We start from the raw sequence: 18,218 nt of genomic DNA on the forward strand, positions 1-18,218 counted from the left end.
CCTTTTTATTCTCTTAATACATTCTTTTGAGCAAAATGTTTTGTTTTATTCACTTGTTTGGGGGGTTGGCTATTATTATTTTGGGGGTTTTATCTGTGAGTGTGTTTGCTTATATTGCTAGGAATATGTAAGTCCTTCATTTTAATGTCAAATTTCAAATTATTTTCCTTTGTATTTAGTGCTTCATAAAACTAAGGAATCTTTTTTCTGAAGTCTTGTTTTTCTTTTTTTTGTTGTTGTTTTGGTTATAAAGAAGTTTATTTTGGCTTATGGTGCTGGACATAAGGTCAAGAGGTCCATCTAGTGATGGCCATCTTGCTGGCAGAATCCTGGGGCAGCACAGGGCATCAAATGGCAAGAAACAGAATGCATGTTTATGTGTGATCCTTCTAAATTCTTCAGTGTTCTGCCTTTCACCTTTAGGCCTATACACTACCAAAGATGATTTTTTATCTGTAGAGTGCAGTAGGAACTAATTCTCTTCTTTTCCATATGGATTGTTACAGTAAAAGTGAAAAATATCATTCTCTATTTCAATGCCACTTTTGTCATATACTCATAGTATGTCTGTTTCAGGGTTCTCTATTCTATTCTGTTGGTCCATATATATCTATCTGTACATAATACCACAATGACTTAGTAGTGTAACTTCACCGTAAGTTGTTTTTTTGTTGTTGTTGTTGTTTTGCGGTACTGGGGTTTGAACTCAGGGCCTACAGCTCGAGTCACTCCACCAGCCCTTTTTGTGGAGGTTTTTTTTCAAGATAGGATCTCACGAACTATTAACCCAGGCTGGCTTCAAACCACAATCCTCCTGAACTCTGCCTCCTGAATAGCTAGGATTACAGGCATGAGCCACTGTCGCCCAGCTAGAGTAAGTCTTAATAACCCATAGAGCAAAGTCTTTTGCCTCTTTTTCTTAGTAAGTACTTTTGCTCATTTTGAGCTTTCAAATTTAATATATAAACATCAACTTATCATGGTTCACAAACAACCCATAGTTTGAGTGGGATAGCATTCAACATATAACTCAGTATGAAGAAATGACTCTATTATGATGAATCTTCTAATTTATGAAGATGGTATAGTCTTCTATTTTGGTATTTTTCTCAGTGATGTTTCAGTTTCCGTGATAAACATCTTTTCCATATTTTCTTAGGTTTATTATTGCTTTTAAAATTGTATTCAACAATCTTGTTAAACCTCAATTTTATAATTTTCCTGTATATTTGTTGGAATTTTTATACTCAAAAGCATATAGTCTGAAACTAAGTTGACATATCCCATTCTAATCTTATGTCCTTCCACCCCTATCTTACTGTATTGACCAGAAATTCCAGTAAAATGCTGAAAAAAGAATGATAACCTCATTTGCTTGTACCCAGTTCAAAAAGAGCCTTCAATGCTTTCCCATTTTTGTGTGTACAATGTGATTGTTTTGGCTTTGTTAAAAACCCTTTAAGCCAGGCACCAGTGGCTCATGCCTGTATTCCTAGGTACGTGGGAAGCTGAAATCAGAAGGATTATGGTTCAAGGTCAACCCGAGCAAATGGTTTGCGAGACCACATCTCCAAAATCAGCAGAGCAAAACAGACTGAAGGTGTAATTCAAGCAACAGAGCACCTGCTGTGCAAGCACAAAGCCCTGATTACAAACCCCAATCCCACAAAAAACAAAAAAAAACACTTTATATTAAGATGGGTACATAGCTCAGTGGTAGCATGCAAAGAATACCTTTACAGTAAGAAAACTGAAAAAAAAAAAAAAAAAGAAAACTGATTTAAATTATTTATATGTAATGACTTCTCTTTTTCGTCATGAATACTTGCTGAAATAATGATAAAATGTGTCTATTTGTTATCATGCTAAATGAGTGATTGGTTTCCCAAAATCTGCCAACTTTGCATCCCTAGAATAAATAAAACTTGTTAATGATGTATTATTTAGGATTTTTTCATATATGTTCATGAATGAGACTGAGTTATAATTTTCCTTTCTTTTTAGTATTAAGGATTATGAAGACTTTTAAAAAGTTCTATTAAATAGGAACTTGTTCAAGATTGAAATTACTTCTTTAAATCATCACAGATCTTACCTGTGAAAACAAGGTCCAGGGCTTAATATGTGTAAAGGTTTTTAAATTAAAGAATCAATTGTATTATGAAAGAGGAGTATTCCAAATTTCTATTTCAATTTATTCTGGATTTGATGTTTTTTAGAAATGTGTCTTAATATGTGTAAGTTTTCATGTTTACTAAAGTAAACTATTCGCAAAACCCTGTTAAAATATCTTCAAAACCCTACCTATAAAGCCTAGCTATTTCATCTTCCTTTTTTCTTAACCATTTTCAAGAAGTTTATCAATTTCATCACTCTGATCAGAGACCAAAATAGTGGCTTTAATAGCCACCTTGTTTTCTTACTTAAATAATTTTAACTAGCTCTTCTTCTTTATTACTTTCTAATATGTTTGTAGGCTTATTTTGCCATTCTTTTTTTATTTTATTGAATTAAATGTCTCAATTTTCTAATTTTCAATTTTATATATTTGAAATTATAAATTTTAATCTAACTATTTGCTATTTCCTTATTTCTACATACATGGAATTTTCATGCTTTCTGTTGATTTTTAATATAACTACAGTGATGTGTAAAAATACTGTAATTTAAATCGTCTGAAAAATTTAAGACTGGCTTTATGTTCCAGCAAATAGTCAAACTGGGTAAATACTCCATATGCAACTAAAAAGAATACAGATATGGCTTACGTACATTTTACTAAGTTTGTTAGAGTTTCTATTCAAATTTTCTATAGCCTTGATGATCTTTCTTAGCTTGCCTTATCAATAAGAGTAGTAAATTGCAACCACTGTATGATTTTCGATTTATCTATTTCAACCTAGGCAATTTCTGCTTTGTATATTTCAAAGCCTTATTACTAAAGTCAGAACTGTGTTACAACTTCCAGAAATTTTGAACCTTCTATCACTAAGAAATAACCCTCTATCTCCAGTATTGTTTTTTGATTTGAGGTATGTTTTCATTGATTATCAATAACAGCAGTCTCAACTTTCCTCTGGTATGTTTCAGACATTCTATACCCTTATTTTTTGTATGAATAGTATGTAAAAAGCATGTTGCTGGTTTTACAAACTCCAGTCTGTCAATCTTTGCTTTTGAACTGGTGCATTTCATTAGGGTAGTAATTGATATATATAGTTTCAAATATACCATCCTTATAAAATTAGTTTTATTTTTAAATGCTTAAGTTTTAATAAAACATTGCAAATAGAATAAAATACAAATGACAGCAATAAAGCCACTATCCAGATTTAATAGATATAACAATTTTCTCAAATGTAATCTTTTCCTTTTAAATGTGTTTTCTTTTCCCTAATGTTTTAACCAATTACAAGCATACAACATCTCATTCTTTACATTATAAAAATACACTCCAAGTTAAGCACAAAATCATTATCACACCTCACAAAAATAACAATAAGCCCTAAGATCATCTAGTCACAATTCCCCTTTAACTCCTAAAATGTCTTTTTTGGGTTTTGTTTGTTTTTTGCAGCGCTGGGGTTTTAACTGAAGCCCTCACACTAGCCCTCTTGCGCTCTACCACTTGAGCCACTCCCTACTCCGTCAGCCCTCTAAAATGTCTTTTATAGATGACTTGTTCCTACTAGAATTCAGTCAAGGAATGTGGTTGCAATGTCTCAAATATCTTTTTATCTAAATTAGGTTCTCCTATTTTAGTTTTATTCTTGAAGGATATTTTCACAGAATACAGATTTCTACTGTCAGCAGTTTTCAACACTTCGAAGCTCTAGTTCCAACTGTTTTCTCCTTTCAATGTTGTTAAAACTCTGCTATGAATGTTTTTTCCTATGACAACTTTTAAAAATTTTGACTTTGGTTTTCATCAGTTTTACTGCTACATGGTTAGGTCTAATTTTCTTTTCACAGATTTTGCACAAGTCTTGTTGGGGTCTTTGAATCTGGGATCTGGTAACTTTGGTCAGTTTCGGAAAATTCTTGGCCACTTTTTCTTATTCTCAGAGTCCAATTATTCACTGAATTCTCTAAATTCCATAATCAGCTTATCTATATTTCCCATACCTTTGTCTCTACTTATTTCATTCTAATTTATTTCAAACTACCTCCACTTTGCTAAGTCTCTCTTCAACCATACCTAAGTCAATGCAGTTTTCCTTATTACGTTTTAATTCTAAAATTACTTTTTAGTTCTGCAACTCTGTAATGTCTCTATAGTCCCATTCATTCTTAGAACTATAGTACCTTGTAATAAACAGTTATTTTATGGTCATGATGCTTCCAGCATCTGCAGTCAGGTTTCTATGTTATGTTTGCTAAAGTTTCTTAATCTCATGTTCTTCCACCACCACCCTTTATTCATATTTCACTTTTTTTTTTTAATAAAGAGATGGGGTCTTATGTTGCCCAGACTGCTCCTGAACTCCTGGGCTAAAGTGATCTTCCTGCCCCAGCCTTCCAAGTAGATGGAACTACAGGTACACACCACTGTACCAAGCAGACATTTTATCTTTAAATTACTTATTGAAATTTTTAAAAAATTTATTGTATCTTTAAGGGCAGGATGATACTATATCTTCAACAGAGAATTTTTGCTTTTTCTTCTGCTAGGTGGCAGGGAGCATTAGCACTTTAGGACCAAACCTAGAAAATGTCCAATGCACAAATGGGTTTGCACCCCTAAGACACAAACATTCCACAGTTTGTGTCTTTTCAGAGACACAAACAGCCCAGAGCATATGTTGGTTCCTATTCTTGATAGCCAAAGGGTGTGACTCATGTTAATCCAGTTCAAAGGTTCATGTTATCTCTTAGTTGCCTCCTCTTAGCTGCAAACTCTAGTGAAGAAGTATGTCCAGCTTATCCTCCTGTGCTCAAATCCTTTCCTTACACTTATGCCTTTTTTTTTTGGTAGTACATGGGTTTGAACTCAAGGCCTTTAACTTGACAACACCCAAGCTCCCTGATCTTGGCCAGGTTACTCAGGTAATTCTCCATTATCATATTAGCTCTTTGATGCTTATGATTTTTATATCTTTTTCAACTTTTTGTTTTCCAAAAAATGTTGAAATACATACCTCACCCATAATTACAATAAGCTCTCACATTGCTTTTTGTCTGTTTGTTCATTTGATTGTTTTTTCAAGAGACTGCTTTGCAAGTGTGAAGTCGAGTTCAGACCCCAGTTCCACCAAAAAAAAAAAAAAAAAAAAAAAAACCAGACTGGCTGTTAATGATCCTACTGCCTCAGTCTCCCTAGAACTTCATAACATGTACAACTGTATCTTGCTCAATACTGTTTTGCTTTTTTGTTTTTGAGACAGGGCCTCACTATGTAACCCAAGCCAGTATTGAACTTGTGATCCTCCTACCTTAGCCTCCCAAGTGCTGGAATTACAAGGGTATACTACCAGTCCAACTTCAATATTGCTTTTTAGGTGTTCAAAAGTTTTGTTTAGGACTAGCAGTGTAGCTCAAGTGGCAGAGCGCCTGCCTAGCAAGAGAAGGCCCTGAGTTCAAGTCCTAGTTCTGCCAAAAAAAAAAAAAAAGCATATATAAGCCATGTGCCAGTGGATCATGCCTCTAATCCTAGCTAGTCAGGAGGCAGAGATCAGGAGGATCACAATTTGAAATCAGCCTGGGCAAATAGTCTGAGAGACCTTATCTTGAAAAAACCCAACCCAAAAATACAGGGCTGGTGGAGTGGCTCTAGCTCTAGGCCCTGAGTTCAAACCCCAGTACCGCAAAAAAAAAAAAAAAAGTATGCATAAATTTTAATACCAAAACTGCTGTTCTCAGGATCACCAAGGCTTTACATATTGCTAAATCCAACAGTCACTTTTGAATCCTTCTTGTATCTACTTTATATCAGCACCATCTGAACAAACCAGTACTCTTGTTCCTTCAAACCCTTCCATCACTAGACTCACTTAGTCTCCTACCGCTCCGGATGTTCCTTTATAGCTTGTTCTTACTCTAGATAAATCTGAGCTGCTCTCCTTCCCATCTCTGATCTTGGGCTTCTTATTCTAACCATTCTCATTTCCTAGACTAGACCATCTTGTCTAGTCTTGTGGCTTTAAATACCAATAGTGACTCCCAAACTGGAGAGCCCCTAGACTCTCCAGTCTGGATTACTTGGTAGAATTCCAGACCTAATTACCGACTTCATATATCTGCTCACATATTTTATAAGAATGTCTAACTTTAACACACTTAAGACGAAATTCCTGATATCCTCCTATCCCATCTGCCCAGACTGTTCCTAGTTTTAGCATCAGGTGAACATCACTCATTTCTTTCACTTACTATAGCCAAAAGTCTTTGTGTCATCCTCTTTCTTAGCACTCTTCTCTTTCATACCAGTGAACAAATCTTGTCAGTTCAACCCTGAAACATCACTTCTCAGCATACTCACTGCTACTACCTTGGTCTCCACTATTACCTCTTACCTGATTATTGCAATAGCCTCCTGACTAGTTTTTCTCCTGCCTCTTTGCAGCCAGAGAAAACCTATTAAAACTAAGATACTAAGGGTATGGCATGTGGTAGAGCATCTACCTAGCAAGTGTGAAGCCCCGAGTTCAAACACCAGTACCACCAAAAAAATTTAATTAAATTAAATTAAAGCTAAGGGCAGGCACTATGGCTCACGCTTGTAATGCAAGGAACTTCAGAAGTATAGTTCAAGGCCAGCACAGGCAAAAAAGCTAATGAGACACCATTCCAAAAAACAAAAACTAAACAACCAAGCTGAGCGTGGTATGGTGGTGCACACTTGTAATTCCAGCTATGTGGGAGGCAAAAGTAGAAGGATAGAGGTGTGAGGCCAGCCCCTGGGCAAAAATGCAAGACTGTATCTGAAAATAACTAAAGCAAAAAGGTCTAGGGGTGTGGCTCAAATGGTGGACCTAGCAAGCATGAGGGCCCTAAGTTCAAACTGGGGTACAGCAAAAAAAAAAAAAAAAAAAAGAACAAAAAAACTGAGGAAGATCATATCACTCCTTTTTGCTAAGGTCTCCAATGACTTCCCATTTAACATAAAAGTCAAAGTTCTTTTTGTGACCTATAAACCCACATTATGTGGGCTTTCATTACTTCTCTGAACTTACCTCCTACTGTCCTACCCCTTTCACTCCCTTAATGCTCTACTTGCCTCTGTAATGTTTCTTAGTGCTATAAAACAAAGCATCCTTAAATCTGGGAGTGTAAAACAAAATAGCCATTCACTCTTAGGGATTCTGTTAGTCAAGACTTCAAGGAAAGGGTTGATGTCTTTCAAGAAGTTGCAATTAAGATGTAATCCAGGACTGCAGTCATCTGAAGGCTGGACTAGAGCTGGAGGACCCAAATCAAAGGTGGCTCACTGATATGACTGGTAAGTATGTACCAACTGCTATCACCTAGAGACTTTTCCACAGGCTGCTGGCTTCTCCCAGAATGAGCAATTTAAGGAATGAGGGAGGACTGGGGGTATGGTTCAAGTGGTAGAGCACCTGACTAGCAAGTGCAAGGCCTTGAATTCAAACCCCAGCACCACAAAAAAAAGGAATCAGCAAAAAGGCTGCTATCTCTTATGACTTTCACCTCAGAAGTTACACATCATCACTTTCATGGTATTCTGAGCTAGGACTAATTCAATGTGAGAGGGGATGATAATCAGCTATTATCAGTGATGACTACCACTGATAGTCATCATGGAGGCTACCTATAATGTTCACAGGCTATGCATGGTCCCCCTAATGGAGACCAAGTTACTGCTTTCTTTTGTTTTAAATGTTCTTTTCCCCACATATTCATATGGCCTGTTATTATGTCTGTTACTCAAATACCATCTTTTCAATAAGGCTTGTCCCTACCTCCTATCTAAAGTTTTAAGTCTATTTAACCTTGTATTTTAGATCCCTTTCCCAGATTTACTCCTCCACCCTTAGCATTTATACACACATGACCCTACCTTTTAGCTTACTTATCTTGCTTATTGTATGCTTCCCACCTAGAAAGTGGGTAAGGATTTTGAAGGGACTTTTTGTTTTCTCTCACTAGCATATCTTCAGCACTAGAACAATGGCATATAAGAGATGATTGGTAAAAATAGCCCAGTCTTAGCATCCTAAGGAAAATTTCTTCCATATACCTTTTTAAAGATAGTCATCAAAACAAGCATGAACAGTATTATCAAATACATACCTTCTTTTTAATTTGCATTGAGAGGAGGAAGCATTCAAAATCAAACTTTTTGTGATGCTAAGGAAAGGAACCCGAAGTGTTTTGCATGCTAGACAAGCACTCCACCACTAACCTGCTCTCCCAGCCTCAAAATTACCTTCTTAAACTGAGCATAATTTTTAAAAATGAAGTTGTATTGAACATGTTTTAATCACATGGGTAAAAAAGGTCTTTTCATTCAAAGTAAGCTATTAGACTGCTGAATTAATTTGACAGGTTTAAACATATTTTGAGCTTTATTTATTAAAATAAGGTTTAACTTTTAAAATTCGCTAGTAATACGAGGCTATTATATGTATTATATGCCATTATAATAGCATATGCAAATATTTTAAAATACAGATAAAACATTTTGTTGAAATGTTCTGTATACATACTTGATAGTAGTCCAGCCCACCATAACCATTCTTTAAGATATGCATGGCCGCCTTGACCTGTGAATGAAGAAACAGTTCACTTCTTTGGAAAATTATCAGTCTCTTATATAAATTATGACAACTATTAGTAATAGATTTTAAAGTGATTTTAAGTACTTTTAAAGTGATTTTAAGTACTTTAGATAAAGATTTCTTCATGATTATATAATGGGATTTCTTAGATAATATTTTGATGTTACTTCAAAAAAGGGAAGTGAACATCATGAGAATCTTAAAAAATGTCTAGGTTTATACTGTTTGGCTTATACTCTCTCCTCTTTTGTTCTATGAATTCAGCCTGAATAAATAAAGGATCCAGTAAGAAGCAGCCCAACTTCAAATGAGTTAGTCCACAAAGGAGTAAGCCATTTAGGTGAGGAGACTATGGTCCTATAAAGACTGAGAACTGCTCACAGTCTAGGGTTGCCAAGATGTACCTCCTGCTTTTTGCTTGGCTTTTCCCTGGACCAAACTAATAAAGTCAGGAAGTAGTTCAAACTGAAGCCATTGTCCAAAAAAAAACAATGACTCTTTTATAGTCATATCCATTGTAGATAACAGAACAGCATGCCTTAGGACCAAAGATAAGAGACTAGGAGAAAAGATGTTGTTTTCTCCTCTGTCCACTAAACCCCAAGAGCCTACTATTTCATGTTTTAACACTGCTGAGTTAGGCTGTGCCACACAGATGTCACAGGAAAGAGAGAAAGTCATAATTTTTACTGCCAAAACAGGTCTACTCATGAGGTCCAATCAGTTCTAAAGTGAAGCAGAGCCAGAATGATGGAATATGACCAGAGAGCTGTCAGGAGATGCCCCACAAAGAGGCAGAGTGGGGTTCAATCACAATGAGAATCCCTGGGGTCTTGTGACTTGTCAACAATTTCTGGAAAAACAATCAACACCACCAGGTCAATGAAATGGGTACTTCTCAAGCCAGAGAGGATCTCTCTTTCCTTCCTGCCAATATGAGCTCAGGAAAAACATCTTAAGGTGAAAGCTTAAGATCTTCTACTATCACAGACAAAATACCCCAGCCTTCAGTAAGATCAAATTCATCAACCCTATTTCTATCTCTGCAGAATTTGAAGCAAGCATGTTAATTTGGCATTGGTCCCCGTTTACACTTTGATAACAACTGTTAACTAATTTTGACAACTTCCTTTTTCTTGTTACAAAACTGGTGTTTGATTGTCTATAAATATTTAGAATTCCTGAACAGTTCAAAAGTTCAAATACACTCACAAGGAATGAAGACATGTTCTTCTATGGTCAAAGAATCAGAATATAGAGTATAACTTACCTGCTCTCATGGAACCTTTTCTAGCAAGTCGCAAAAGACCTTTTTTTTTCAAAATGAAACTCCCTCCAATAAAAATGCTGGAGGTCATAGCCAATCCCAGACCGATATAAAAGTCATATTTTCCACGCCCTGGGCTCATTTCGTTTATTACTTAAGAAGTTCCTATGAATCACATTGGTCAGAGAAATTGCTGGTACTGGAGGCAGGATGATGCAGTCCTCAAATCTGAACAATACAAAATGAAATGAGATTTTAATAGAATGACCAGGACAGCTCACACACAATTCAAAATTGTACTTCATTTCTCATGATGCTGTTGATAAAGACACTTATATAAATTTAGCACTAATCTAATATCTCTTCCAATTATGGCAAAAGATTGGACTGTGATATAAAGCCAAATATAAATGGATTTTATAAACTCTGGGTTTTTTTTTTTGGCCCTGGGAATTGAACTCAGGACCTTGTGCTTGCTAGGCAGGCACTCTACCAAAAGGGCCTAGCCCTTTTTGGCACTGGTTACTTTTGAGACAGGGTCTCACTTTGTGCCTGGGATGGCCCAGACCATAGTCCTATTTGCAGTCCCCACACAATTAAGGATGACAGGCATGAGCCATCACACCCAGCCACTGGTTGAGATGGGTCTTGCAAATTTTTTTGCCCAAGCTGGCTTCAAACCATGATACTCCTGATCTCTACCTCCTAAGAAGCTAGGCTACAGGCTTGAGCCACCAACCCCAGACCTGATTTGCATTTTTATTAAAAAAAATGTTTGCAATCATAGTGGATAGTCTATACTAATAAAACTTCGCTAATAAATTCTACAGAATAAAAAACTCAAGCATAACAAATAACAAATTTAGCTCATCAATACATTTAACAATTTTGCAAATGTGTCCTTACTGAATATCACATAAAGAATTTCAAAATTTTCCATACATTCATTTGCTTCTTAGAAATATATATAGATCAAGGCATGGTCATGCCTGTAATCACAGTACTCAGAAAGCAGGTGGCAGAATCTCAAAGTCAAGGCCAGCCTGGGCTATATGGTTAGCCCAACTTAAAAAAAAAAAAAAAGAAAAGAGAGAGAGAAAGAAAAGAAGGTAAATTATTTGTTTAGCCTATCTGGGAATGTGTTGAAAGAAAACAATTTTCACATTATTTTGTTAGCAAAGTATGACGATTCTAGCAAAGATGTGTATGGAGTACAGGGTTTAGTACTTTGAATTTTAACAAATGGGAGAACCATGGCACCAGAAATTTCAATTCACAAGATGTGAAGGGAAGTGTAAGTTTACCAAAGACTACATACACATTTTTTCCCAAATGGGCCAACTCATGAACTTTGCTGACAAGTGACTAAAGCAAAATGTGGAAAGCAGAGGAAAAAAAAAATCATACTTAACAACAAGGTTTACGATTGGCTATACCTGTATAACTTTGTAGTATGTTGGGATTTTTAGTCCAGTATTTAATTACTGAGTCCCAAAACTAATCTGAAGTCTAGTGGGGATCCTAAGTAGTCCTCACTAACTAGCCAGTATTTTCCACAGTTCATTGTAAGTCTGTGGTCATTAGCCAAAGCAATTCAACTTCCTATCCCCTCATTACTTTTTTTGAGACACGGTCTTATTATGTAGCCTTAAACATATAATCCTCCTGCCTTAGCTTCCCAAGTGGTGGAATTACAAATAAGTGTCACCAGACCGGCCCTACAAGTTACTTTTTCTATTCAAACAGTGTTTATTAGGTGTATGTTGTATATGTCTAAGCACTCTGGATATAAAGGTGATAAACTTTTTTGGCTGGGAATGTGGCTCAATGGTACAGTCACTGAATTTGATGCCAGTGATAGCTTTTAGTCATCAATAGGAACACAGACAGCAGTTAAATGAACATGGAATGACTAATAACAATAACTACAGCATTATTACACTAAGTTGATATCACTCCAAACAAAAGAAAAAGGCCAGTGTTATGATTTGTCTATTGAAGTTCATTATGATTCCTGTATACTTCAATGAAAATAGTTCCTCACCCTATGGATTTGGGACTCGGCCACAAGCTTGGTCTAGTCATTGGGAGCAAGATGAACTAGCACAGTGTCTGTTTTGTACATGGTCCTAATAAAACCCCTCATACCTCATACTCCTGCTTGCTCCTTTGTACCCTACATTTAGCATGCCCCCACGAGCACACTGATGATGACAGAAGGAAATGCACAGAACAGCACTATCCTAGCTGACCCACAAACTTGTGAGCATAATCATATTCCTGTATGCCACTGCAATATCTAACTTACACACATCAACAAGGTTTCTACAGTAAGTACAAAATTTCCATCATGGGGTTTGAGGAGATAGCTTAGTATGCCTACTATGATGAGGCCCTGAGTTTGATTCCCAGTACTGCCAAAATAAAATTTAAAACAAAATAAATAAATTCCATCATGATTTTTGAAATACAAAATCTTATATACAGAAAACAGACATAGCAGTTAAAGCTGTGCCTACATAGAGCACATAATGGCTCATTGTACTATTTACTTCTGTTGTGTGTCTAAACACTTCTACATTATAAAGATTTTAAAACACATCCTTCATTGCTGAAGCACTATAAGGATATCAGTACAGAAACCACTAGCAGGTCCCAAAAGCAAGGCTGCCCCACAACCTAGGTAGGACAAGACAATAATGAAACATGAGAAGACAAGACACTCAATTCAGAAAGGTGCTGAGTTTTACAAGTATCAATATAACATGCATGAGAGTAAACATCTGCTTGAAACCTTTCCAGACTGCTCTTTCTGTTAGGGGATTTGAACAAGTAGCCTACTCCCTACTTTGCTACTCCTAAGGCAAGATGATGCCATGAGAAAAATCCTAGGTGTGGAGACTGCTCTGCCTCAATCTGGGTATGTATTACAGATACACATAAGAAAAGAAACTCTTCAACAATACTGGAGAAAAGGGCAGAACAGGTTCTGCCTGGAAGCGAGGGGGTGAGGGTAGACGGAGGAGGCAGGGAGCAGGAGGGAGAAATGGCCCAAACGGTGTATGCACATATGAATAAATGAATAAAGAAAAGAAAAGAAAAAAGCCCTCTTTATGTGCCAAACACTGGCCATTTCAATCTGCAGTTTAAATTTAGCATGCCCTTCATGAATGTAACAATCAGTTACAGACATGGAAACACATGCAGGGAAGGAAGACGTAGAAAAATTTGTGAACAAGAAAGATGGTTAGGGACACCATTTCTATACATGACAAATACATTGTAACAACAACAACAAAAAAGTGTGCTTACAATGTTCTACACCCTACATAACTAGTTGACCTGTGTTTATAAGCTAGCCTCTCTCACAAAATTGTAAGCTTCTGGGCTTCTGAACAGTTCTCATCTTTCAAGCCTGTGCACCTAGCTATCTGGTCGCCTCAAGGTATGTCTTAATATTTGTTTTCTAGGTGAATACAGATGAATGGAATGAATAAGAACTGACCCTAAATAATAAAGTTGTCTATTCTGAAGTGTCCCATTAGTACACAGAAAATCACTGCATAATTTAGATCAGCATCCCAAAATGCAATCAATGTTTTAGAGCCTATAACATGAGAACTGTAAAAAGTTATGAAAGTAAGCTAGGAAATAACAATACTAGATTCAAGGGAAAAATGCAAGGATAATGGTCACAGAGTCTGGGAAAATTACAGTTAGAAAACCTACCTACCCAAACACATCAGTCCTCTTAGTGTGTATATCCTACTAATGAGCAAGGTTCACTTAACTTTAATGAAAGCATTCATGCAGATCAGGTGATGTAGGGTTAGGGTGTAGCACAGTGGCAAAGTCCATGCTTAGCATGTGCCAAGGCCCTTTGATCAGTCTTCAGCACACCAAAGAAAAGATCGAATGGTGCAACCATCATCCTCCTTTAACTATTATCTTCATGAAGCAATATTCTTAATTATTATTATACAATTACTGAGGAATTGACTACTTGCCGGTGTATTTCTCACTATAATTTTTTTAAAGTTCAGGGGTTCAGAAATCTTGCTTTTGGACATCTGAATAAAACAAATAAAACTTATACTCTGAATATTCCACAATAAAAATGTAACTTTGTTTTCTGCAATGATGATACCCAGAAATAAGTCAATTTTATTTATAATTCTAGTTGCAGTACAACAGCCTTAACAAATCCAAATTCAGATTTACTTATGTAAACCTGACTTTCAGATACCAAACAAGGTCTTTAACTAGTAATATTTACTAAGGAATGTTAACATTCACTAAATCCAAGTTGCATATAGTACAAGGGCTACAATTAAGACCAGTATTATAAGCCATATGTGATAGTACCATACGTGTAATCCCAGCACCCAGAAAACAGATGCAGGAAGCTTGTGCATTCAAAGGCAGCCTAGGCTACAAAGTGAGACTTTATCTCAAAAAAAGAAGGACCAATATTATGTGCTTGACATCTGTTAAAGCATGAAAGATGTGAATGGCCTCACAGTAAATTTTCTTCCCAACTCTGCTTCTGTGGATAAGATCCTGAAGCTAAACAATCCATCTTATCAGAGCAACTACGCTTCTCCCTATACAGTGGTCTTCACTGCCTTGCCAGCCCAAGGAATTATCCAAACAATCACATCTTCCAAAAGGAACCAAAAGGTATTCCCTTTACTACAAAGCCTGCCTTCCACAGCTTCTGGTTTTTCCCCCTGTTCTGAGCACAGCCTCTGTGAGACCCTGCATGATGCACAGTGACCTGAGTACAGAAGACTAAGAATCTGCTGCTGTCTATCTCATTTGCCAGTATCTGAGGCAAAAATGCCTCCTCAACCACAAGATAAAGAGCTGATTTTAAAACAATGTATGTCAACTGTGGAATCTCCTCTCTGAGGTATGAATGATGGCCATGTAGTGATATGAAGCACTTCTGCCCTGTAATTCTGTAATAATAGCAGAGTATGTCCTGTGTTAATAAACAATTTTGAATTGTCTAATAAGCAAAAAAAAAAAAAAAAAAAAAAAACAAAGCATGTAATTTATTTTATCCTAAGGCCAATGAAAAGCTGTTTCTACCATGGCTTATATATGAATTTTCTCCATAATTATTTAAAGTTCCGTGACACTGTTTTAAATCTATTTTTCCCTTTCCTTTTCATCTTTATCTATGTACTATAGAAAATTTCAAACACTCAAAATAGAGAGAAGGTCTTTGGGACCAGTTAATTATATATGTACAGCTTTGGAGAATCCCCATAACCAGGCTCCATCTCCACTACCCACTTCATTTCTTAGCACACGGTCCTGACATCCAACACAGGTGGCATCCCTGGTCACACGCATAACAGCCTGCTCTTCCACTCCCACAAAAGGCTATGGCTCCCTCCTCCTAACCTCCACAAGGCCTGCTCTTCACTCAAAGCCAGGCCACACATCAAGCTATGCTACACAGATACCTCCAATAAATCTAGTCCACGGGCATTTTGTCATCTTTTCACTTAGAGTCAGCTTCACAAAATTTAATTCTCAATTACCATTCTATCTTTGAAGTGAACTCTTCAAGTTCCTTAAAGACAATTACTTTGGTTCTTTGTAATGGCTCCCACACAAAAAGCACTCATTTACGACAGCAATTTTGATTTAAGCTTTCTAGAATTAAGGTGATTTGTTAAGTTTATTCATCCATGGAAATACAACAGCATACATGAATCGCTGTAGTTTGGAAGCCTCTAAATTCTAAGATAGACTTCAGTCATTAAACTAAGAAAATGAATTACCTCATTTGAACTTACAGTTTGAAAATGGGACAGCAGTGTGAATGCCCTGAAAGGAATGAGTTGCTTCGTTATTCACCAACCTGGTAATGCTCTGTTCCCACTCTATGTAAGTGAAGGTCAATCACAGCTGGAAGAGCCTGCAACAGACATTTTTTTATTCTTAAGGTTCAACCATGAGACAGCATCAGGCTTAGAGACAGTTGAACAGAAAACTTGCTAAATTTCAGGGCTGGGGGTGTGTCTCACTAGCAGAGCACTTGCCTAGTCATTTGTGACACCCTGGGTTCAATCCCTAGCATCACCAAACAAAAATGGGCCAGGCTCCGTGGTTCAAGTCTATAATCCCACCACTTGGGTGGCAGAGATTGGGAGGATCATAGTTCCAGGACAGCCCAAGAAAAAAGTTAGCAAGACCCAATCTCAACAAAATAAGCTGGGCAAAGTAGTGCATGCCTGTGTGCAGGACACCTAGATAGGAGGATCACAGTCCAAGGCCCACCCTAACCAAAAATGCAAGACCATATTGGAAAAATAACTAAAACAAAAAAGGGTTGAGAGTATGGCTCCAAGTGGTAGAGTGCCTGCTTAGCAAGCTTGAAGTCCTGAGTTCAAACTCTTGCACTACAAAAAAAAAAAAAAAAAAACCTTGCTAAATTTCACTTCAACTGGGTTTCTAAACCTACCCATATAGTTTAGTATCTTACACAGCTTATTTCTCACAGGGCCTCAGGTGGCATAACTCCCAACTGTTATTGTTATTTACCATGTGGACATTTGTTCAGCTATTATGTGTCGGGTACTGGAGTCCTAAAGATGAATCAAAAGTCTGTGTTCTCAAGGATTCCACACCTTAGAATTATTATTTTTAAAGTTCTAAAAATAATTTATTCAAATTGTAAACACACTTGTAAAGACTCTTACAATTTCTAGCTTCTTCTAAATGTTAACAAACTTAATTTTCACAATTGATTTTACAAAATGATACTTAGAATGTAAACTTCCATTTAATGCAAGTTATGTCCAAAACAATATACATCTCAAAAACAAGTTATGAAACTTGATTCAAACTCTTTTATAAATGTGGAGCACATAAGAAACAGAAAAATAATGGAGCAGTACTCTAACATCTGTGAAGAGAGCCTACATTGAGACTTACTTTGTAAAATGATTAACAGTAGGCAACACAATCACCAAAGTTAGCAAATTTTAAAAATTATACCAACTGAAGAACATATGTAACTGTAAACTTGCCACAGAGTTTTTGACATCTCATTTTCACAAAAGCTAGAGAAGATACCTTATCAGGGTCCAGGATGAGGAAACAGACATAGAGACAAAAGCAACCTGTCATGCAGCAGCAGATAGAGGAAACCACAACTCATTCCAGGTCTCTTCATGCTTAGCCCTTCCCAGTGGAATCTAGTCAGAGGTGGAACCAAGCAAGGGTTTCAGTGTAGGTGGCCTTCTCTACTACATGTGCTCTTCCTTGTGCTGACAATGGCTTCACCATTTTCTTTACTCAAAGTGGACACAAAACAGAGCTAACAATGCCAGATGGATTCCACCTTTAAAACACAGACTTGTATCTGCTCTTCCTGACCAGAACCCGTACCTCCATCTGTCTCCCAGCTCTAGTATAACTTAAACCCACAAGGCTGACAACCTGGGGTAAATACATTTCTGCCAATCTCATTCTCTTGCTTAAAAACTTAGGGCTAGGGATATAGCTCAGTAATAGAGTGCATGCTTAGCATGGGTGAAGTCCTGTGCACACAAAACACACACAAAACACACAAAACACACACACACACACACACACACACACACACACACACACACACACCCCGGAATTACTACCCACTGTTTAGTCCAAATTTTGTAACCCAGTAATTAAGAACCCTTTATCATTTCTTCCAAACCTAACTTTTACATCCTATTTCACAACACTGTATTTCACAGATGCTGTGTTCTTCCCAAGGTCAGCACGATGCCACTCTAACCTACTCCTACTTTTCCTTCTCCATGTTTGTTTACCGTACCTCCTTCACTGTAATGTACTCAGTTCAAAAGGCACTTCTGCAAGCAAGCCCTGCTTAAACTCCACAAGCCACAGTAATCATAATCTTTTCTAAATTTCCTAGCCTTTAACCTGTACTTCTCTCCAGACACTTATTTTCCTAGCCTGTTTTACAGTTGTTTATGTGCTTAACTCACATCCCCTTCATTGTGGCTCCCTGTGAAGAACTGGCTTGCCTGTCTCATTTTACTCAAATCAACAAAGATGTACCAAGTACCTACTATGTTTTAGGAACAAGGGTATAGCACTGAATAAAATAGACCAAAACCCTATCTTCATGGTGCCTGTTTTCTGTTGGAGGTAGGGCGAAAAAATAAATAAGGATATTGGAAAGTAGTAAA

At 36.8% G+C, this 18,218-nt stretch overlaps 1 protein-coding gene across 1 annotated transcript in view; it reads right to left on the reverse strand.

Moving 5' to 3' along the window:
- LOC109693165 (magnesium transporter NIPA2-like) overlaps positions 1 to 18,218 on the reverse strand; it is a 40,597-nt gene that overhangs the window by 13,423 nt on the left and 8,956 nt on the right. The window contains 2 exon segments of the mRNA XM_074061866.1: positions 8,667 to 8,723; positions 10,009 to 10,233. Coding sequence (XP_073917967.1) covers positions 8,667 to 8,723; positions 10,009 to 10,147 — 196 coding nt within the window. The 5' untranslated portion in view covers positions 10,148 to 10,233.

Source organism: Castor canadensis, chromosome 19 (assembly GCF_047511655.1).
Source record: "Castor canadensis chromosome 19, mCasCan1.hap1v2, whole genome shotgun sequence".
NCBI classification, from domain to species: domain Eukaryota; kingdom Metazoa; phylum Chordata; class Mammalia; order Rodentia; family Castoridae; genus Castor; species Castor canadensis.